Source organism: Eucyclogobius newberryi, unplaced genomic scaffold (genome assembly GCF_026437365.1).
Source record: "Eucyclogobius newberryi isolate DKJ021-1_F unplaced genomic scaffold, fEucNew1.0.hap1 SCAF_5, whole genome shotgun sequence".
In the NCBI taxonomy this organism is placed as follows: Eukaryota; Metazoa; Chordata; class Actinopteri; order Gobiiformes; family Gobiidae; genus Eucyclogobius; species Eucyclogobius newberryi.
This window is the reverse complement of record NW_027316167.1, coordinates 21,020,968-21,044,609: the sequence shown is the minus strand read 5'-3', so window position 1 is coordinate 21,044,609 and position 23,642 is coordinate 21,020,968. Positions and strand designations below refer to the sequence as shown.

Genomic DNA, 23,642 nt, shown 5'->3' with positions numbered 1-23,642 from the left:
AACTATGGAAACTAAAAGCATATTGTTCTTTAACAAATATCTCCCTTGTTCTACATTGAAAAGAGAAAAGCCATTAAGGTGCACGTGCATGGGGTTGTGAAGGAGCCCAACCTAAAAGCGTAGGCTTCCTCTAGTGGATGGAGCGCAGGCAGGGAACTTTGCGTGGGGTTTTGGCTAAAAGTCGACCCATCTGCTTGACCATCTGAAGACGAAACTTTCACAATGCAACTTGGGAGGGACTGGGAGTACTTCACTGGGTACGTGTGTGCGCACGAGGGACTAACCTGGCCTGGGCAATAATGAATATTCATGAGGAAGACACATTTAGAAATAGCGCATAGGAAGCACTGACGTTAGGCCCTTCAAATAAAACAGGCCTGTATGTAAGTCAGAACGCTCTCAAATGAATGGATGAATCAGGGCGCATTATAAAATCTTAAACACGTTTACGGAAGCTTAAAAGAGAATAGGCCAATAATAATGGAGGGCATTCCTGAGTTGCCATCTTTCGTTTCGGACAGTCACGTGTCACTATCTGTAGCTTTACTCTTCAGCCTTCACACTAATGCAGTCTGACTGGAGCTTTCTTTCTCGACAAAACAGCTGCCTACAAATCAATAGCTCACACGTCAATGAAATATGACAACAAACACAATGGGACAGACAAAACGTGTTACTCAGCCTTGACTACGAAATACTTAATCGTGTTGTATAATTATGTAAGTTAGGCCTATATTTATTTGAGATTTAGGCCTATGAAACTGTGATAATAGGCTTTGCTGTTTCTGTGCATCAATGTAATACGTCTAATCTGCTTTCTTTATTCAATCTTATCGTCATGCGTACTTGCGTAGGCTGTAGGGTTACATTTTACTGCACCGACGCAGGAGGAGGGTTGCATCTGTTAGGGTCCAATGTTAGTCTTAATTACTGGCCTTCATGTTCTCCATAGCCCTCAACGGTCTTTAATTAAAACCTTGATTAGGGGGGAGGAGGTCTCGGGCAAGGCCATTACCAGATGGGTTTCCAGCAATAATAATAAAGACTTTATCTGCTGCTGCTGCTGCTGAAGCTGCTGCTGCTGCTGCTGTGAGCCACAAAGAGCGCAGTGCAGCCCGTCCGTATCAAAGCGCACAACAGAAAGACCTTGTTAATTACGCCGATAATTACTTGTCTAATTACGGTTCGTTTGTGATTAGATTTAGAAAACGTTCTATACAAGGAGTCTGTAAGGCTTAACACTGTATAGACAGAAATGTGGCGTGGATACACAGTGGGGTGCTGCTTAATAACTGCTCTATAAGGAAAAGAACTCAATCAGATCAATAGAGGAGCGATGACCCGGACAAGATCTTTTTTTCCCTTGGTGATGTGCTCAATAATGTAGGCTATACGTTGAAAGGTAGAGGTCGTCGTCAGAAAAAGTCACAAATGTGTTGTCAAACAAACAACTCTGACCACCTTTGGGATGTTGTAAAGGCGATATAAAAGCTTGGTTTGTAAGAGGCTTAGAAAACTTTGTGTTTTAATTCCATTAGAATGAAATGTTCGGATTGTCCTTATAGTCTACAGTATTAAAGTGTCACAGCCTCAATACAAAACGTAGAATAATCCGTTCAATTATTGTCAAAATATAAAATGTACAGAGAACAGGGTCTGTCATGCAGACGGAGGCGGGAGGGCGGGAGGGCCGAGGGGATCTTGTTGCGCTATGCGTCCATTTTCCAGGCGGTTTGCTGTCGTTATTGCCTGATTTAGCGCGTTGTTTTACATTGCGCGTTCTTCTGTGTGAGTTCACGGTCTCTATTGCATCTATTTTAACATCTCACGATGATCTGCAACGCCTTTGGCACATTCGGGGCTCAGCGCGTCTCTTGCTTCCAGCTACAGGAGCATCTCTGACCAATGCTTTTTCCAGTTTTGCTTATTATTTTTTTCGAATTATATCCCGTTTAAATCAGGAACGAGGATGGTCAACAAAATGATGTTATCTTCCGTTTTTCCCAGAAGTGCGTGCACCTTGCCCTGTGCACGTGCAGAGGTGCCTGCTGGGTAAATACCAGTCCTCGCGCTCTGCAGCAGGTGCGCGTGGCCTCTGTGCGCCAGCGTGACCCTGAGCAGCAAAGTGCCAGGAGCCAGGTGATGGCATTAGTAAAATCATGTCTATTTTTACTCGTACCATGCGTCCTCCTTCTGCGTCAGGACACAACAGCGCAGGGGGATCTTTACAAATGCCATCCTGTCACCTGTCACTTATAAGAGCACTGAAAGAAACCGAGACGAAATCCAGCACAATGAATCAAATGAATCATTACAAGCTTAGGTTCAAGACGCAACACGAGACCTGTCAGGTGATCATGTTGGACATGTTTGAACGAGATCTAGGTTTAAGGAACAAAACATGCGGACAAGTTGTCAGTGTTTTTTTTTTCTTTTATGGCGTTGTGGTTTTAATACTTTCATTTAGGAATGTGTGTTCTTATTTTGGACCTTTAAATCTAAACCAAGGAAAATAAGGAAAATGGTCTACAAACAGCTTTGTAAAGCCGAATAGGATAGGTCTTCTTCTTCTTCTTCTTCTTCTTCTTCTTCTTCTTCTTCTTCTTCTTCTTCTTCTTCTTCTTCTTCTTCTTCTTCTTCTTCTTCTTCTTCTTCTTCTTCTTCTTCATGTCATTAAGATAAAGCAAATTAAGGACATTTTTAAATTAAGGACTTTTTAGTTTTCCTCGCGCTGATGACTGAAGTTTATACTTTGTTCATCATAAAAGCGGATAGTTGGGCTAGAAAGTCGATTTGTTCTCAACAAAATAAAAGCAACAGGACAAAGCGCAAGGTCGGTTCTGTCTCTGAACCGAGCCATGCTTTAGTTGTCAGCGGTGTTGTGGTGCCGCTGAATCCAGGCCAACGCCCTTTAGATGATGCGTAATTTACCTCACTGTGCGTAATTAACTGCGTCGCTGCCATCAGAGCCCAAGTCCCAATGTGTGTAACACTTTATTTTGAACGCTGCAATACGTTTCCATTAAATGTTATTAAGGCGTGGGGAGTGACGAGCTCTCATTTGTCTTGTCAGGGCATCTGACAACCTCGTTAGCTCCCATTTTCTCCTGTCAGCTCACAGCGCGACACGGACACTGACTTCAGCCACTCCTGGCAAGTGACTGATAAATGCGCCTACTCAGCCCTGTGCCAAACCGCCGCGTTATTGTGGACAACACTGTGCATCAAAATCAATCACGGACAAGCTTGCGTGGCAGGTGTCATTCTTCTATTTCCTTCCTTTGGTCCGTCCTACTGTCACTCTCTCTAGTCTTATTCATTACATCTGGTCTTTACAGCCTTGAATACACGCCACGTGGAAAGTCTAGAACATTTTCTGGAATAGCCTACATTATGATTTTACTATTTTTTGACCAAAAAAACTCCTTACATCATCATTACATCATTAGCTACAGATTAAATTCGCCTCGTTGCACTCTCACATCGAAGTCGAAGATCCAAGTCCGATTTGTCACGTTGAGCCGAAGTGAATTACTAATATACAAGACACGTCCCCGTCCACTCTGGATCATTTTCATTCGAAATAAACTTTAACATAAACTCCTGTGGCATTGTGATCAAGTATTATGCATGGAGACAGCGATAATTAGTCATTTATTTATAGTGTATACCTTCTTTTACATACAAACTGAGCTGAATATATCCCCTTCACTTAATAAAGTTTTGTACAGACTTTTGAGTGCACTTTCAGAAGAAACCGTTTTTAATCCTTGAAAAGCACAATAGTTTCCTATCTGTGTGAGTGAAAGGAGCGTGGCGTGGTGCAGTGTGGTGACGGTGCAGGGAAAAGGCGGCTGGACAGATTTGTCTTTCCGCCTGATCTGCTTCTGGAGAGCGTGGCTGTGTGGGAAGGGAAAAGCAGCACCTGGCTCGACCGCTGTATCCCCATCTCGTTTTATTGACAGCCTGATAAGCGGGGAGCAAGCCGTGTGGTTTCCAGCGTGGATGTCGAGCACCCTGCTGCGTTGCACAGTATCAAAGCTTCTTAATGGCCATGCCTCCAAATAATGGCCCCCAGAAAAGTGGTGAGTCCACGGACTGGCCTGTATACCTGCGCTGCCCTGGTCTCTTCCTGAGAGACGCGCAGCAGAGCGGTTGCCCATTTACTCAGCGTCTTGTTCAAATTGACACAAACATCAGAGGTTGTGAAAGAGGAGCGTGGGCTTTTAGTCTGCCTGAGTAAAATAGAGAGCTCCATAATGACTTAGGGATGACACGTTTATGAGGCTGGGGGGATAAAAAAGACGTGGGACGGTCACAAACAGGATAGCTGCGTTTAAGTTTATGGTTAGAGGACATTTAAAAAACGTAATTATGCTGGGTTGTGTAATAAAACAAAAATACCAGAGACTATAAAGTATTTCCCCGTACAATGGGGCTTGTATACCTGTCTATGACTTGTTGCGCACTTCACTCACACTTATTTTATGATGAACCCAGCACTTCTAATTCCACTCACAGCCACCCCAGACCATTCACTTTGCAGAAAATATAATAAACATGCATAACATAACATAACATAACATAAAATCTGTTTGTAGTTAACTGGTGTTGACCTGTGTCACCCATAAATGTAAAAACTGACTTTACTTGGTGTAATGTAATTGTAGTAGTCAAAATCACTGCCCTACTTCACGGGAGCAATAAATAAAGTGTCAAAAGTATTTATATGTGTTATGCATGTGCACTTAACCAAAGGGATGCTTTGGACAACATCTAATGGAGTAAAACTCCATTAGATGTTGTCCGGATGAGGAGAGGGAATAAAAGCTGAGGATTTTTTTGTGTTAAAATACAGTTTCAAATCAAGGATGGAGACATTGTACCATGTCAACAGTGCGCCCTGCAGCCGGGCAGTAAACAGCAGGCCGGTGCGCTCCACATGGAGCTACCTTCACGCACTTCCCAGTTCACTGCTCTGTGTCCTGTTTCAAGGTATGACGTCGATCCATCGCTCACCAATCACTGCCAGCGCCGGGGCGGATACTGAAGAGAAAGTTGTGGGTAAAGAGCTGCAGATTTTTCCCCCTCCTCACTCTAAGTGACATTTCAACTCTAGGACGGATCCAAAGGTAAAGATAGATTATTATCGGGACATTTACGTTTGGTTCTCCGTGGTGAAAAGAGAGCACACCCGGAAGGAAACCGCGCCGTTACCACAAAGGATACGTACACCATTTGGAACATTGATAAGGTATGTATGAGCGCACACACTTTATTTTCACATTATGACTGGACTCATACAAAGGTATCACCAGGTTTGAATACGCACGGAACAGTTGAAATAATGGTCGGTTTGAAGTTTTTTGTACTGTTCTGTGGTGCGCAGGAGTGTTGCCCCACAAAAAAGAAAAAAGGGAAAAAAGCTCAGCTGAGCAGGGACTGTCATCTATCACACAAGAACAGCGTGTAATTAGCAATCTTCGCCGAGAAATTACGCGTACGCCGCGCTCTTTAAACGCGCGTGGAGAAACGTCTCATCGGTGAAGTGAACAGTGCGAGCCGAACAGTGCACGTGTGAGGAATGACAGTCCATTTCATCATTAATGTAAAAAGATGTGCCATCTCCCGGTGCGTGAATGCGCTTTATATTTCTGACACAATTGAGCCAATCGTTCCAAACCACAAATGCCAACTTAATGGGCTCAAATTATGTGCTGATGTTGAATATATTTTAGAAACACAACATGCAATAAGGTTAATATTCTTAGCATGTTAGACTTGTGTATTTACCAATTCAGCCATCATTTTCTATACTAAACAGCTCTGATTGGGTTAGCTTCAGCGTCTAACCAGGAGAGGGCTGCTGCGGACTGCGCGTCTCTGAGCTTCTTCAGAGCTTAACCCAACCAAACCTAGCCTGGCCAAATATTAAAATAAAAATAATAAAAATAATTTAAAACATATATATATGTGGATACATTATCAAAATAATTGAGCAAAAATCAATTAATGGATTGTTGTTTAAAAAAAAAATCAAATTTACGTGTTGTGGGTGTATATTTTACGCACAGATGTATGTAAAACAACACACTCCATTCATTTAGATTGTTAAAAAAAATATGAAAAAATGTATGTGATGCATACAGTAGATACAGTAAACTCGCAGCTTCACAAAACCAAACACAATTCAATTCAACGCATTAGATTAATAAACCATCTCCACAAAAGTTGATTGTTTCATCATTGTTGTAAAAACAGAATTATTGCACATTGTCTTGGTTCAAATGATTTATGCAAATAGGCTAAAAATGTGCTCATAAATTTCCTTACTGAATGCATGTGACAGTGAGGCTGTTTGATGAATGACATGTCACATCACTGTGCACCTCCATCTCACTCATTCATTTAAAAGAAATACCTGTTTGTGCGTGAAACGAATTAATCAAGAAGACACTATTATTATCACTATTATTATTATTATTATTATTATTATTATTATTATATTTAAAATAGGGCTCAACAAAATGTAGTTTATTATGAGTATTCCTTATACATTTTCTTTTTTTTACACGTGCAAAGTAATTACCACAACCACCTGCTGGTATTACTACAATCATTTCTAATTCTACTGAAGAGAATTACCTCCGTGGAGTTTAATATTTTTTTTTCTCACAAATCTTAAAAAGCCTAAAACGACATGTTGTGAAAACATTATAGTAAAATAGAAAACTGCTGTATAATTTGCATATAAATCTGGACAAGACAATGTTGTTTTTAGTCTTGTGTAAAACAATGCACCCCAAATGTTTTTGTTATATTCTTTTCTAGTTTGGACTCTCTGTAAGGGGTACAAATACCACGTTGCTTCGGGGTAAACAGTCACCAGATTAGTCTTTTCTTTTCAGAGTCTGTGACATTAGTTGGTGCTAATCCGAATTGGGCTAATTGCTACCCTTTATAAGCCATGTGTTGCGTTCACTGACCTCTCCTTCAACAGGACACTCTTATAACATTTAACACCATATATCACATTCCACCACATGGCATTTCTTTCTATACGTGCAAAATAAATAGATTTGTGAGGAAATTGCAAATATTTTGAACTGACGACAACAAATTAGCTGGAGCGGATTTACTTCTTAAGCAACGAAATCAATAACCAACCAGAGGCACTGAAGAAACAAAAAAACTTGACGCACTCATCGGGGATTCTGTTTTTCAGAGGAAGCACGTTAGCACGGATTTGGACCGTTCCACGTTTTTAGAGTGCTGATAATATTTGCATCACAAGGATGAATTATTAGCACAAGGGATGAGCACGCCTGAATTCATGACAAACCGCCACTTCATTTACAAACCGTAGGCCAAGTAAGTTGTAGGAAAAAATATGAATTGACCCACACAAGAATAGAACAGGAAGTGAACTTTTGTTTAACTCATACTTGTTTGACAGTATCTCCATCATCAACTGTGGAAAAGGGAAGTAACAGGACGTGGTGGGCGCGCGTGTGTGTGTGTGCGTGCGTGCGTGTGTGCGTGCGTGTGTACGTGTGTGTGCGTGCGTGCGTGTGTGTGTGCGTGCGTGCGTGTGTGTGCGTGCGTGTGTGTGCGTGTGTGTGTGTGTGTGCGTGCGTGTGTGCGTGCGTGTGTGCGTGCGTGTGTGTGTGTGTGCGTGCGTGCGTGCGTGTGTGTGCGTGTGTGTGCGTGCGTGCGTGCGTGCGCGTGCGTGCGTGCGTGTGTGCGTGCGTGCGTGCGTGCGTGCGTGCGTGTGTGTGTGTGTGTGTGTGTGGACTCCTTGACGCGAAAAATGTTAGGGAACCCCCCACTCTCGCTGATATAAGCTACACGCCATTCAGTGGTCCCATAAGCTTGAGCCACCAGTCTACAGTGAGTAGAAACAATGCGTCCGAAAAGAAAACCAATGAATGCGCTCGTTTAGTTTACGGCTTGTTTGATGAAGGAGTATTGGCCAAAGTGTTGTTCCTCGCCGCGGGACCCTGGGTGACAGTTTGAGCCGGTCCTCTCAGCTCATTATCTCGCCGGCCCACTGAGAGTCCCATTCAAAAACGAGCCAGTCCCTCGCTCGCCCCATACCCTCCCTCCCTCGCTCTTACCCGGCTCTGCCTCGCTCTGGCAGGGTCGTTTGTCTACTCATTGAAGCCATAGTCAAGAATGCGATGGTTGTTAGGGAGCCCTCTTTCACCTCCGAAGTGTTTTATTGATGAGCTTTGACTTCTCCCACTTTTTCTCATGTCAAAGAAAGTCAAGTGTATGCCTCCATGACTTCATTTCACGGCCTCCAAACCCCAAAAAACTATCTTTCTCCCCTCCCCCCGCGTATAGTAGTGTCTCTTCTATTCTCTGGCCCTTTTTCGTACCCCCTTTTCTACTTTTACACAAGCCTCTTCCCATTACTTCTCCTGCTTCTTTTTGGGGAAACGGTGGGGCTCCTCAGTGCTCGTGCTGGTGCCTTGGGTGGACACTCACAACACGGGCGCAGAGGGGATGCTTTTGGGTGCGTTGAGGTGTGCGTTAATAGCCAGCCATTCAAGCAGCAGTAGCACAGTTTGGGGAGCGTGTGGCCATGGCTACACAGTCATTTGCTTGACTTTATTTACGCGTGCTATTTGCTGTCAGATCTCAGGCAGGAGTGACGTTGCCCAGCCTCGCAAAATGTGTCCATAAAGAGCAACCAAGCTTGCCTAAAGGGGTGCGCGCTTTTACGCATGGCGTTCTTGTTGACAGGAAGAGAATGCTATTCAAGGGAAGGTGATACTCAACAGAATAAACAGAAGCACGTGTTGGACATTTGCACAGGGGTTTATAGAGTAGAGTCAAATGAATAACCAATTAGTGTAGCGTTTTTTTTATAATAAAGGTCAATTAGTTGTAAGTTAATTTTTAGATTTTACGCACACTATTTTAGTTTATGTAAATATTGTAAAAGTCAGTTGAACTCTTATTTTAGGCTTTTTGCTTAATGCGTATAGATTTATTCTTAATAGTGAGTCCAACTTAATGTGCGTAATTATCATAATTTGCTAAAGTCATCCATTGTCACAAAGACAAACAGTTTCAACGCCTCCAAACTTTTCCAACAGACATGAATATTTCTGTTAATAAAGCATACTAATGTGAACTAATGTGAACACGCAGTCCCTTCTCTTAAGTCAAATAGATCAAAACTGTCCAATGGCCAAAAGAGTTTCCTTTGCAATATTCAGCAAGTGAGCGGAGGCTGTTTGAATGTGGAGGCTGATTAGTGGGGAAGACGGGACTCTCTCTCTTTCCGCCTCTCTCTCTCGCTCTCTGTGGCTCTGCCCCGTTTCCCGCTCTGGCTGCGGTGCAGGGGGAAGTGTTTATATGGGGGATGATGACAGAGGTCGGGTCGCGCTAATGGGCCAGTGAAGAGCGGCGGAGGGAGGCGAGGCGCACACAGCAGACCAGAAACACATACATTAATACACTTGTCCCATCACCAATCAGCATAGGTGTGTTCATTTTCTTACCCCCACCTCCTTCCACCACTCCCCCCTCCTAACCCCCTCCTTCTCTTTCCCACTCTCTCTCTCTCTTCCTCTCGCTCATTCGCTCACTCACACGCCAGCGCACATCCACGCCAAACACCGTGCGTCCTGACATCTGAGTTCACTGTCAATCTCTGTCTCTTTCGCAGGGATATCCCCTCGGTCTTCACCGCTGAAGACCACTGGAAACTAATTTTCCTCATCAGAAGTTCCTCAGAGAGACTGATTCGGCTCTGTGTGGGCTTTTTCTTTTTTGTGCCTGGTCTGGAAAACTGGGCTAAGCCTGTAGTTTGCCAAGGACATTGACACCGGAGCAGGATGCCTCAGAAAGGTGAGAAACTTGTTTAGAGTGTATTATTATTATTATTATTATTATTATTATTATTATTATTATTATTATTATTATTATTATTATTATTATTATTATTATTATTATTATTATTATTATTTAAACTGATATAGGTGTAAGAGTAGACGTGCCTTTTTTAAAGCCCGTCCGTTTTAGGCGCAGTTTGTTGTTGTGTTTAGGCGCAGTGCGTAAAGCTTGGCGCTTATTTATAACAGCAAAGAGTAAAAAGTCACGTTGGGCCAGGACAGTGTTCATCGTGGAGAATGGGGCGCAATGACCCGTTTAGGAAAGGTGTCAGATTGATTCATGCAGGCTAGTCACCCAAGCGCCTTGACAAAAAAGAGAGCTCCTCTGAAGCACTTGGGAACGGAGAGGCCAGTTATATGTCTGTTATAACAGTTACATATTCTGCGCCAAACGGCGCGATGTTAGTTAAAACTTACTACAATGCTCTCCCAACACGCACAACTAAATTCACATGTCTTAACAGGCCTATAAACTTAAAAAAGCCTGAAGGAGTAACATAAAATGTTGCACCTGCCGCCATAGCTGTAAATATTATTCGAAACTTATCTCAAAGATTCCGCGTGCCAAGCACTATTTTCAAGAACATTTATCTTACAAATTAGACCAAGAAAATTGCCTAAACAAATTATTCCCGTCTGATCTAATTTAGCATTAAATAAAATTAACCATCCACTTAGAGCAGCTAATAAAGTGTTCTGACTTGTTTCCGAAACACATAAAGTCTGTCAGGCGCATACATTGTTGTCACGGCTTACTTGAAGAAAAGAAATGCAGATCAGTTATTAGGCCTTCTTATCCACAGAAGAAAACGTTTGAGCTTTTGGCATTAAATCATTAACCAGCGTGGCCTATACAAAGTTAACGGGCTGACTGTTCCCTATTTTTGAACAGCGTGGGCCTGAAGTGAAAGCGTTTTCACATGCATGCGCGTAAATGCATAAACCTTAACATTGGGTCATTAAATTCTAATTAGGCCCACTCAGCCTGTTGGATGTTTTCCGGAATTTGGGGTAAAATAGGCTGGCCGGGGTTATGTGGGCCAGGGTGATGGAATCTGAGTTTGATTAATGAGCGTCGGCCAACCTGTTTGTTAAAAGATAAAAGAAAGCTACAAACTCACTGCAATGGCGGTCCTGGGGCATCTCTCACACTCCTCAGACTAGCCTGTGTCAGACCTCGCTAGAAGACCATTTTGCCTTGCACACAACACAGCTTTTGGTGAAGGAAGAAAATGAAAACTTCAGAACTCCCTGACTGGCCCCCTTTTTATCTGTCCCTCCATTCAAAGGCCTTTTAATGCATTTGTCTTTCCCAATTGAGCGCCCTACTGCGCTGTTGTGTCTTTAAAACCGCTTTACAACCAGCACCAGCAGCACCGATATAACCACCAAATATTTAGCACAAGAAATTACTTAAATTTTTCCCCTAAAAAAGAAGTGAAGACAAAACCCACATTCACACAGTCTGTATAGCGGCAGCAGAGGGGTCACGGTCTTGTGTGTAGGCTGTGCGTGAGTGTGAATGATCCCGGAGGGGGTGGATGCATGCCTCCGGCTCTTTGTATTAATCTGAACTTGTTGGTATGTTTGGAAGGGAAGCGGTGTATTTTTAGACGAACAGGCCCAAGTTTTGGAGGTGTGTTAACGGGAGGGAACGGGTGCAATTTTAAGATGGCTGTCTTGCAAATCGACTTTCGCTCTAAGCTTTTTTATTTTTTTTATTTTTTTTCTTTGAACAGAAGACAGAGACAGTCAATAATGTAGGCCTAAATAAGTTTATAAAAGGATAGAAGCGTACAGGTAAAATAGATGCTGTTACATGAAAGTGACTGAAAAAGGCACCATTTAGGGCACAGGAGGCAGATAGCTGGAGGCCAGGCTGTCCTAATGTGTTGTTTTGCTCTGTCCTATAGGGAGACATTAAGTAGTGAAACGGCAGATGATTGACTAAATTGTTATAGAGTGGACAGTCAACTCTGTTTCAAGGCAAGTTTAATTAATACAAAATTATACACTGCGGATGTCATAGCTTATTGATATTTTTGTCATAAACTTCGCAAAAATGGCATTAGAATAAATTGAAATAGGATACTTATTTTACAAAAATGAAAACCTCTAAAATATTGAATCACTATCATGTTTGTGCATTATGTTAATCTATTTTGTTGTTCCTTTTGACGCTATAGAATACCACAACCAAGCCACGTGGGAGTCTGGCGTTGCCTCAATGATGCAGAACAGTAAGTTGTGTTTATTTATTTTAATGTTAATTACAAGTGCAAATTTGATTGTGATTGCATGGCGCCCACTGACATAAATGCACCTGTTGGTACTTAAAAAACACAACAACAAAATATAAGAACAAAAAATATAAATAAAACCCAGGCCGAATATTCGGTAGCTATCTCATTGATGTTAATTTATTTTTTATTATTACATTATTTCCTTTTGCAACGCTACGCTATAGAAAGAAGTTAAATTGAAAAAGTTAATCACACGTCGCATTACTCCAGGGAGAAGCTGAGGGGGTTGGGTTGAGAAAGGATGCAGATTTTTTCATGTTTCTGCTTGAGTTGGTATTAAATAATTGCACAGCCGTCTGCATTAGCGTTAGAGCTGGCTGCCAGGCTGCATACGAGATTAGCTGCGTAGATAAGAGAGAGCCCTGCATGAAACATGAGGAATAGCAATAATGTCTTATGTAGATGACTCCATATTCTTCACGAAGACAGCGAGAAGAAAATACTCATAACCAAGGCCACGGTGTTAGCAGCGCAGTGGATGATAAATATTAACAAGCACATTGTTGTGGGTGCCAATCAAAAACAAGAAGTTACAGTTGTATTAATAAAGTGGCCAGTGCTGTATTTTGTGTGTCAAAGCAAAAGTATAAACATGAAACGTTTTTTCTCTTGCTGCTGGACAAGAGGTGTTTGACATCTGTGATGAAGGTGTGTGGAATAACTTTATTATTATTGTCCATATACCTTCATGTGTGTGGATTAGTTTGCATCATTTGATGACGCAGTGTGGAAAAGTGCTAATTCAGATTAATGCTTTTTTTGGGACATGTATTCCTTTAATTTTGGTTAAGGCTTATAGTATCAGTGTGCAAAGCCCAATGCCCCTATTTGCCGCGGGTGGATGTTAATATGCTCCCTGGCTCAGTGTGTGCTGTTTGCTGCGAATTGCCGAGTAGATATTATTGGGCCCGGCCCTTTGGGTTGTCTAAAGGTCGCGCCGGTCTCTGTGGCTTTTGTGCTAATAACTCCTGTGTGTTTATAGAGAGAGCGTCCAAATTGACACCATATGTTTTCCTATTAGTCGCCTCGCAATAGAATACAAGGCGCATAATCAGCGCCAGCGGGCGAGATCGTCTCGAGTCACTTGAGGGAATTGTGCTATGATTAAGACTTAACCTTGGGACATTTTGATGCGATGTCGTTATCTGACAGGTTTATCGATCTGTTGGATTTATGAGATAGTAGTAAATCAGAGGTAAAGACACAGGCGTGGAAAAGCCGCACAGCAGTCGCGCGTAAGCAGCCAGGTCAGTTTCAGAAACAACTGTATTAATTCCCTTAATCCTGGAATTACCAAGGAGAACAAGGGATGATAGTGGATTTATATCAATCGTGTCCCTGTTGCAAGAATATTAAGATATCGCAAAACATCATCTTTGCGCACATACTTTAATGGTTTTAATTTATTTTTATTAAAACTCTGCTAATTCAAGACAGTCCCTTGACATATTGCATAGGCTAGTAAAGACGCCAGCCGACTGCACACAACAGGACTGCAGTGGCTGTGAGCATTTGTTGTCAAATACAAACAAGGGGGGGAAACGGCTTGTCACTTTTAATATGTTAAGAACCCAGGCGCGCCCTCGTTTCTGTGGCCGCGCATCGCCCCCGGCCACCTTAAAACGAAGTCTTCCTCCAAGGGTAAACGAGTAGCGTCCAATTTTGTCTGAGTGATATCCAAATGCAGACAGAAAGGGTCGTTTTATCATGCTACTATTTGTCGTGACGATGCGATTTTCAAAAGCAGAGCGGTGTCATAAAGTGACATGCCTGCCACAAGTGCTCCAACTGATCTTTTCAATTAGCCTCCCATGCATGATCCGAGGCGACTTCCGCCTATTTCCAGAAATTAAGCTCAAACTTGACGTGCAGCTAGCTTTATTTTAAAGACAAATGTCAGGCAGGCTCATCATATTTTCCCCCTCTTCTATATTTGGAGCTTATTTATTGCTAAGGAGCCTCTGCTCTCAGAGTCAATGTAGCCGGCGCCAGCGCAGGGGAAGGCAGCGCGGAGACAGAGGCAGAGCAGCGCAGCACTCCGGGGAGTCAGGGCTCCCTCTTGGCTTCAGGTTTGCTTCTTCTACCACCGCTTTAGATACAGAAGAGGATGCTAAGGACACGTTTTAACATTTATTTGTATTTTTGTAGTAGGCTAATTGTAAAAGAATCGTGCATATAATGGCATTAGATGCCTTTACGGTTGTGTATTTTACGTGTTGATTGAGTCAGTGCGGATTGTTTACTCGATTTTTCCGGTTTATGGATGTGGATTGTCTTTTTAAATTGTTTTATTATTATTATTATTATTATTATTGTTGTTATTATTATTATTTTGTTTTTTCTTTTAAAACAGCAACAACAACAACGTAAATCTTGTTTTAGAAAATGCATGTCAAAAAAAGCGACTTTGTTGTTGATCCGCAGACAGATGAGTCGTTGATGATTGTTCATAGTTTTAAGTTCATATTTCAAAGAGCAGGTGTAGAGTTCGTTTTGAAAGGGGCTTGCACATCAGGCGACACGTACTTTGTGTCTCCATTCTCCATTTTATTCTCCTTTTCCCATTCTCTCTTTTGACTGTTTGATGGACCTTTATCCTGTTTTATCTGAAGTTTACGTGCGCGGGCGGTGCGCTGTGATGACCATAGTTGCTTTGTCTCCATGTAGGTCACAGTGGCGTGAACCAGCTCGGTGGTGTGTTTGTTAATGGGAGACCGCTGCCGGATTCCACCAGGCAGAAAATAGTTGAACTTGCTCACAGTGGCGCGCGACCCTGCGACATCTCAAGGATCCTGCAGGTGAGATACACTCCATTTCAACAAACTGATTTAAACCCTTCCCCGATAACAAACAAAATGGAAAGCCAAAAACGAAGGTAAAGCATGATTTTGTACAAACAAAGGCCTGTTAGCAAAAAACCATCATCATCATCATCATGATCACAACTCTCCATGTGTGATTTCAAGACAGTAAATTAGGCATAAAGCACGATTACATTAAATGGTAATGTAATTAAGCTGATAAACAGGAAGTAATCCACCTGTGTCTCAAGCTGTAGAACGTGCCTCTTTACTATACAATTGAAGGCATGTTTTCTGTGTTTATAGACCGATGATGAAGTCCAAGTGCTGGACAGTGAAAAGGTGATAATTATTCGATACAAGAAATTCAGTGAATACTAGTCTTAAATAATGGATGTGAATTGTGTCTTTTGTTTTTGATCCAGGTATCCAACGGCTGCGTGAGCAAGATCTTGGGCAGATACTACGAGACGGGCTCCATAAGGCCGCGGGCGATAGGCGGAAGCAAGCCCAGGGTCGCCACTCCGGAGGTGGTCGCCAAAATCGCGCAGTATAAACGGGAGTGTCCTAGTATCTTCGCCTGGGAGATCCGTGACAGACTTTTGTCGGAGGGGATCTGCACCAACGACAATATACCCAGCGTAAGTGTATTGACTGGAAGTTATGTGCATGATTTAATTTACCACATGAAGTCACTTTTCTCATGCGGCAATGGGAAAGGCCAGCCATGCATTCAGACTTGATAAATTCACTGCGATGCGCGCCAGCCACTTAAAAGGCTGTTCCTCCTGCGCACGCACGCGCCTGTACGACAATTATAAGGTGGCTCCGTCTTACCTTTCGTGTGTTATGCCATTCAGGTGTCATCGATAAACAGAGTCCTCCGCAACCTGGCGAGTGAAAAGCAACAGATGGGCGCAGATGGCATGTATGACAAGCTGAGAATGCTCAACGGTCAGACAGGAACTTGGGGGACCCGGCCAGGCTGGTACCCCGGAACATCGGTGCCAGGGCAGCCCAACCAAGGTGAGTCTCATTATCAGAGCGCGGGATAGAGGCACCTTAACGCGCGGCATGTATCGTCCTTATTGGATCAGCAACGCGTTGTGCCATTTTAATTGTGGATACTGTTTTTACTGTAATTACGCACACGGTTTTAAGTGAAGGTAGAGGCCGCGCGGTGATTGTGATTACTTTCAGTGGCTCAGACATGGTTGTGCGTGACAGCGGCTCGTCTTTTCAGCGGAGGTGTCCGTCCAGCAGCTTCTGACGGGCCGAGATCGGTGCATGCGCGGATATTAGTGCAGAGGAATGTTTTTCCTTCACACGCAATGACTGGTTATGGGAACGCTCAACACTAATGTAATTGCTCATTAGAAGGGGCTTTGTGCGTCTTTATGGCAACATGCAGAAGTGTGTGGAGACGGTGAGGAGCTTTACACTTGAACCTCCCTCCCTCCCTCTCCCTCTCTCAGAACAGCGCGCAGGTATGCGCCATTTGCTACAAGGAACCAATCATTGCGTGTCGAGCATGTGGTCATTAGGCTAATTATTTCATGGTGCATTGTGAAAGCAAGTGTTGTATGTATTTATTTTTATAAATTATCAGAAAACCAAATGAACCTAATTGGACAAGCAAGTGTTTTATATAAGATATAAATATATATTTGTTTATTATTATTTTTGTTTTTCTATTCTTTGATTAAAACGTAACGGGCTTCGCCCGCAATGACGCGTGATCATATATTTTACATTAACTTAATAATACAAATTTCAGTTATTTGTTATTATGTTATTATTGATAGTTATGATTAGCTAGATGTATTATATTTATGATGATGATGACTATTATTAGTTATCATTCTTATATTTATTATTATTATTATCATTATTAATAATAACTAAATTAATTGGTATTTAGGCTAAAATACGTATTTAACGCGCCACACACAGAGCGCAGAGTGACAGGCCCAAATATACATCTCTATCCAAAGCAAACCGAATAAACCCTCTCCGCCGATTTGCGCTTTTATCTCTTTCTGTGGCCTATATGGCTCTAAATCCTGTCTATAGGATTTAGTCTCCCACTTTCCCTTTCACTTTTAAGCGGTTTCTCAAGAGTGTTTTGATCTGGTCTCAGCAACTGAAAGGTGCCGCAATTGGTTCGGTATCTCTAACTCTTTTTCTCTCTCTTCTGCTGCTGCTGCTGCTTTTCCGCCTCACTGGTTGAGACATCGTGATACTAAAGAATGAGTTTATTTCCCAGCGCTTTTATAAAGAAAACAAATCCCATCCATAGCGTCAGTGGGTCTGGCAGACGGATAATAGCTGCACATTCACTCCTTTTTATGGATTATCCGCAGTGGAGAAACAAATAGCAAGCACAAATACAAACTATTGGCTTTTGGAAGAAAATACTTTTGTCTGCTGGAAACGGTTTAGGGACAAACTTTGGTGTTTCTAAGCACATTTCTTAACTTTTTCTTAAAGTTTTAATTAATTAAGAACACAGATTGGTTGATTAATGTTATAGGCCTTTAGGCTTTTTATTTTAAGTCTGACGTTCTTATCCCAAGAAAATCAGCTTCAAACTTTGACCTGTTAATAAGTCATTGTCAAAATGGCAACTTGAAACAAACAAACAAACAAACAAACAAAAATAATAATATAAATAAATAATTGCAACGAGGAGACTAGGCCCAAGCATACAGTTAACAGTTTATAGGCTATATACAATCATTCAATTACTTATAGCTTAAAAAAAAGAGAGAGAAAAATACCAAAGACAGCAGACAAAACCGCTCTTTCCAAATCGCAATTATTAATATCCTTGGCCACAGTTTGTCTTTGTCAAACTGGCCCCTGTCAAATATTATGTTCGAGCGCACCCCCTGCTTAATTTCGCATTAACTCCTCGGTGTGATAATGATGTCCAACAAGTGGACAGGCCTCCGCGATAAGCCCGGGCCCGCAGCTGAAAGGCTCCGCGCGCCCACCGCGGACACGCAGCGCCAGTCAATACACGGGCCCTATTTGGAGTTGTTCGGGGTCTTGCATGCTCTCTCCTCACTCATTTGTTTCCAATTGAAGACAGAAATCCTGAGTGGCGTGTAGCTGGCTGGGGGACGTGATTAATGATGGTAGTGGATAAGGGTTAACACACTGGACTCAAAGCTCTGTTGACTGGGATCCTCGTGCGCACAATGCCAACGCACTATAGCCTTGTATGCCTCCACAGAGAGAGGATCCTTTTGTCATCCGCTGCTCCCCCCCTCCCATACATTACACCCACCCAGGACTGGCTCACTACCCGTCCCTGGCTCGGACCATAGCTTAATGGTTTCCCTTACTCCTGAAGGCATTGTATCAGTCTGAAAAGCGTCTTCTCCTATTCAAAAGTTGGTGGTCACCTCAATGGCCACACCAACGCCCATATGGGAGCAGACCATTGAAGCATTGCTGTGGCCCAGAAAAAAGGGGAGCTAGTGAGCGAGTTTGGAGGTTTTAATACATTTCGTGGGCTCTGAAAGGAGGCTCGCCACATCTTGTCACATTTCTCTTAACCTTTTGAGAACACACTCCATTGTTGTACGGTAAAAAGTACGAGAAGGGTTTTTGCCCCGCACAGACTGTTTTTCCCACAATATTTTATAAACACTTGAACCACCGCTTTGCATCAACACGAGCTGGCTGTGTTGAGTCAGTCACGATGACGCGTTTAATGAATGGCATGTAGAACAATTAGCTCCAGGCATGCGCAGAACAAAATGCCGGACATGCGCAATGAAGCAATTAGACCAGTTTGATTCATTTGTGCTAAATATTTCTTACAGTTTTTTGGTTTGTTTGTTTGTTTGTTGCGGCAAAGATGGCTGTCAACAACAAGACGGTGCTGGGGAGAACACCAATTCCATCAGCTCAAACGGAGAGGACTCAGAGGAGACACAGATGCGCCTGCAACTCAAAAGGAAACTCCAGAGAAACCGCACGTCTTTTACGCAGGAACAGATCGAAGCGCTCGAAAAAGGTACTTTGATGTAAACAGATTATTATTTTTTTGTAAAATAAATACATACTAACAATTCAACAAAAATGCTGCAATTTTTATTTTTATTTTGTTGCTGTTGTTATGATACTAATTCACATTTTACGTGTGTGTGTTTTTTTCGTAGAATTTGAAAGAACTCACTATCCAGACGTGTTTGCGCGGGAGAGATTAGCAGCCAAAATCGACCTGCCCGAAGCAAGAATACAAGTAAGTCATCACACGTGCTTTCAACAGTTGTGACTCTTTTCCACCACGTGAAATAACCCACAGTAAATATATGATTTTCTTTGTGAAGGTATGGTTCTCAAACAGAAGAGCAAAGTGGAGGCGAGAGGAGAAACTGCGGAACCAGCGTCGTCAGGCCAATAATTCTTCAAGTCACATTCCCATCAGCAGCAGCTTCAGCACCAGTGTGTACCAGGCCATCCCACAGCCCGCCACACCCGGTAGGTCCAGCATCACTCACCACTTGTTATGGATGTTATAGTGATCTGTATAAGAACCAACATATTCAACTGGTAATAATGAGATTTAGTACACCAAATAGAGGTGGAAGTATGAGGAAATTAAAATTAGCAAAGGAACTATTGTTTTGAAGCTATGCAAAATTAGAATATCCAGTATACTGTATATATAGTGTAAAAAAAAGTAAAGTGATGTCACATTTTGTGCAATACTTGTACCTCAACTAAGACATTTACAGGCACGTTTTAGCATATTCCTGATGCATTGGTAAATATCCTCTGAAAGAAAAAAAAAGAGACATTCATTTTTTTCAAAGCGGCCCACACGTAACCCTAAACGAATCACCTACTACACCGTTTAAACTCTGACCGACTGTGTTATACTGCAGAAGTCAAGCCATTATAAGCCAATAACATTACTAAGCTCACCTTTACAGGCTATTGGACTAATTGTAACCTGCCCTTCCACAGTGTCGTTCACCTCGGGGTCAATGCTGGGTAGACCGGACTCTGCGCTCACAAACACCTACAGTGCACTGCCTCCCATGCCCAGCTTCACAATGGGAAACAACCTACCTATGCAAGTAAGTACACACCGACACTGACATGTAGATTAGCTGATCGCTCAATATAGCATGGATAGCGTATATACCAAACAGATAAAACGGTGGTTGGCTAATGGAACATTCTCTTCCCCTTTAGCCCAGCCAGACCTCCTCTTATTCCTGCATGCTGCCTACCAGTCCACCAGTGAACGGTCGGAGCTACGAAACATACACGCCCCCTCATATGCAGGCACATATGAACAGCCAATCAATGAGCGCTTCTGGTACCACCTCAACAGGTAGGCAGAAAAGTTCACTGTCTTATCACTTGTGTTCTTTCCTGTATACTCTGCCCGCCGCAATACTGTAACATGGGGGTACCGTTCATTCACCCGATCTCCTCCCACTCATTTGAAAATTCTCTCATTGTCTGCTAAAGATATCGTTCCATCAGTTATATCTTTGTTGCATGACTGAAGCTCATTTCGCCATCACCGTCTTTACGGCGCCATGTCAGCCCCGACACTCCTGCCCATAGTTTAGTTCCACCCCATTAGAATGCTGTTACCGAGAGCCATATATACCAGTTATAGTCATGAAGAGTTAATCATGCATAACCACATTTCCTCTGTGCTAAATTGCTAATTAATTTGATTCATTTGCCCGTTGTAGCCTCTCTGTTTAAATGCCATTGCAGCGGCTTTCAATTTATTGAGCTTGTGAGCGTTTTACTGCGTGTTGTGATTTTGCCTACCTACTGTATATTGGCACAAAAGGTCGCGCTCACACGTCACAACATTCTAAAAGGCCTAGTGTAAGTCTGAGATGGATGCCCAGCTAACGTTCTGTGGTAGAAAGTGTCACTGTTTAGATTTTTTAGCATGGTAAGTGACAAATAGGGATATTAAGTTATTCATAATATACGATAATCGTGACAGCTAAAAATGAATAATTGTGGAAAGTGTACGCGTAAAATCGGTTCCAAGATATACTCCAAAACAGTCAAGCTACATGTAAAGTACTTTTATATCTGGCTGTTTATGTGACATTATCATTACTTTTTCCTTCAGGAAGTTTGAGTTCATAAAGCTGTAACTGGTACAAGAAAGCAAATGAAGGATTTCACTATTCTTTGGTCAAATTGTGATGTTTCTTCTCACAATAATACTAAAACTTCATATGGTGGGATACTTAGTGAAAAATACAGATCATTTCAAAAATATAAAACACCAAACATCAAGTCACAAGATCATTTTAGTGAAGCTGAAAAATTAATTCCTGAAAAAAATATCATATTCCACAATCACAATCATTTTTCTTTGCTCTCAAATTGAACCATTGAGACCAGATTGTAAAACATGAATGCAACCATTCTAAAAAGGCACGCTTAATCATCCACTAACAAACTGTTTATTCTTGTGTGTGCAGGACTCATCTCTCCTGGAGTGTCTGTCCCTGTCCAAGTACCAGGGAGCGAGCCTGACATGTCTCAGTACTGGTCAAGACTACAGTAGAGAAAAGAGCTACTTGACTCTCTAAAGCATCCACTCCACTGTCGCCCCTCCGGCTTTGGGACATCCACGGCACGCAGGAGAGCTAGAACAAAGCCAAGAAAGAGTGGATTGAAAAAAAAAAAGGACAGATGAGGAGGACTCTGTGAGAGCTTTGGGACATTTCTATCCAGCGGGACTGTGTTGTTGTGTAGCTCAAGGCACATTCACAACCTGAGGACCTTTAACGGACGGAAACAACAGGAGAAAAAATATGGACCTCTGTAAAGTGCCCGGTGTTTTTATGGAACAAAAAACTTACCCGTTTCTTTTTCTATTTCCAACTTCAGTCATTGTTTCCTTTTTCTGGTGTGTTAGTATATGACCATTTGTATGTTAATATAAAAAACCAGGATAAAGTACTGATAGATGGCCTGCTAGAAAACCATGGTGGTCTTGCGTTGGTGTGTGCGAAAGGAGAGAGTTGGGAGCTTCTGCCATGACTATCGTTTTAAATCTGCTTATATCAAGACTTTCTACCAAGCCTTTTTTGCATGATCTCTGGACACTCGCATATCATTAAAAGTTGCATATGGAAGATCTTAACTAAACACTGTACAATATTAGGACTTGCCGAGAATGGAACATGCAACTTGAACCTCTGCTTCAACAGTTGGGATCGAATCTAGATTACTACAAAAACGAGTCTTAAATAAAAACATGTAGTAAATGGTAGACTGCGTCTTCATTATAAGCTTGTTTATGTCAAAATGTAAAGTACTTGTCTTCCCTCTAGAAATCTGAAAGAAAGATTTCACTGATATTTTTTTTATATCCCCGAAAATATTCTATAAATGTTCCATGCATCTTAAAAATACATTTCTTTAGGGTCAGGTACAATTTGTCTATTAGCTATAGTTGTATTATAGTGTCCTATGGTCAAAAATGTGCAACTAAAATATTTAATTCTTATAAATATGATTAAACATTTGCTTGACAGAGTTCTAATGTGTTTGGCAGTTGTTTACAAGTACATATCAGATTTAATCATTGTTGATTGTAAAACAGACCAAAGCCTTTGTATTTCATCTAGTACACAATGTTTTTTTTTAAAACAATATATTAGTCTTGTGTTGCAAACTTTTGTAACCATGTTCTGTATTGACTACATTGGCTTCGAGTTGGTAACCCGCAGTCTATATTTATAATTGACGACCATGGGAGGGTTTTTCTAGCATCATCTGTCATGCTCTTATTGAGTTTTTGCATTTTGATTTAAATGTGTATGTAAAAACATCTACACACAACTGGGTTTATGTCCGAGCATTGCTTCTGAGATAAACGTCGACACGCTGTCTCTTAAATATTTCAATTTAATTTTATTTAAAATGGAGCTTTCTAAATGTATTTTGTGAAAACTATAAAACATTTTGTACAGTAAAATTGTGTCTTAAAAGAAATGATTTTTGTCTGTTTAATGCAGCAGAGCAACACACATTTCTATATCTATAAGTGCCATTTCTCTGTGTGCTACTGCCAAACAGTACAACTACGGTACTTTTCTAAACAAAAGGTGCCCAACACAGCAAATCTGACTAGATGTATGGTCCGGCGTAGACCACACAGCGCAGACACCATTGCATGTGGAGAAAGGTCAAGCAATTCACCAACGCGGCCTCTTGTTTTAGTTGAGTTACAGTGTAGTATAAAAATACAGGGCCAATGAGGCGGGGAGGGGGAGGGAGCGCAAAAGAAAAAAAAGTCATGGAATAAAGCAGTCAGTGCCTAGAGCAAGGCAGAGGAGCAATTGTGTGGCAGAGTGAGTTATTTTGCTTCACTTGCCGCATCAGCAGGGGGGTGGTGTGTGTGAGTGCATTTGCCAGTGTCTATTGGAGAAAACGAGAACAAGAGCATCTAAAGGGGGGCATGTCCAGGAGAGTGAGGTCAGGTAACAATCACACAGCATGCACCACCGCCTAGTATCCCACCAAAGTGATTAATTGAAAATCACACATCACTCAAAGTTAAACAGACCAGCCCGAGCTTGGCACATTTAGTGAATTGGCTTTTTAACAATTGCAGTGAA

General features: G+C 42.0%; 1 protein-coding gene across 12 annotated transcripts; it reads left to right on the top strand.

Moving 5' to 3' along the window:
- The first annotated feature begins 5,079 nt into the window (after positions 1–5,079).
- pax6b (paired box 6b) lies at positions 5,080–23,016 on the top strand. Of its 12 annotated transcripts, XM_072464585.1 has the most exons (15): positions 5,080–5,254; positions 9,680–9,861; positions 11,819–11,891; positions 12,092–12,145; positions 12,833–12,856; positions 14,876–15,006; positions 15,316–15,351; positions 15,435–15,650; positions 15,870–16,035; positions 18,878–19,036; positions 19,182–19,264; positions 19,353–19,503; positions 19,993–20,105; positions 20,224–20,365; positions 21,495–23,016. In XM_072464585.1, exons 4-15 carry the CDS (start codon positions 12,133–12,135, stop codon positions 21,578–21,580), a joined length of 1,320 nt encoding a protein of 439 aa, XP_072320686.1. In that variant the 5' UTR covers positions 5,080–5,254; positions 9,680–9,861; positions 11,819–11,891; positions 12,092–12,132; the 3' UTR covers positions 21,581–23,016. The 12 variants fall into 12 exon arrangements, with proteins under 12 accessions (XP_072320686.1, XP_072320681.1, XP_072320682.1 ...); XM_072464580.1 differs by lacking the exon at positions 11,819–11,891; XM_072464581.1 differs by lacking the exons at positions 5,080–5,254; positions 11,819–11,891 and adding an exon at positions 9,479–9,494.
- Positions 23,017–23,642: the final 626 nt, after the last annotated feature.

Bases quoted from the DNA above. Each gene is read 5' to 3' on its own strand.
- pax6b (XM_072464580.1), top strand. The intron at 15,007-15,315 runs GTGAGATACACT...CTGTGTTTATAG, and splicing joins ACATCTCAAGGATCCTGCAG to ACCGATGATGAAGTCCAAGT. The intron at 15,651-15,869 runs GTAAGTGTATTG...TATGCCATTCAG, and splicing joins CCAACGACAATATACCCAGC to GTGTCATCGATAAACAGAGT.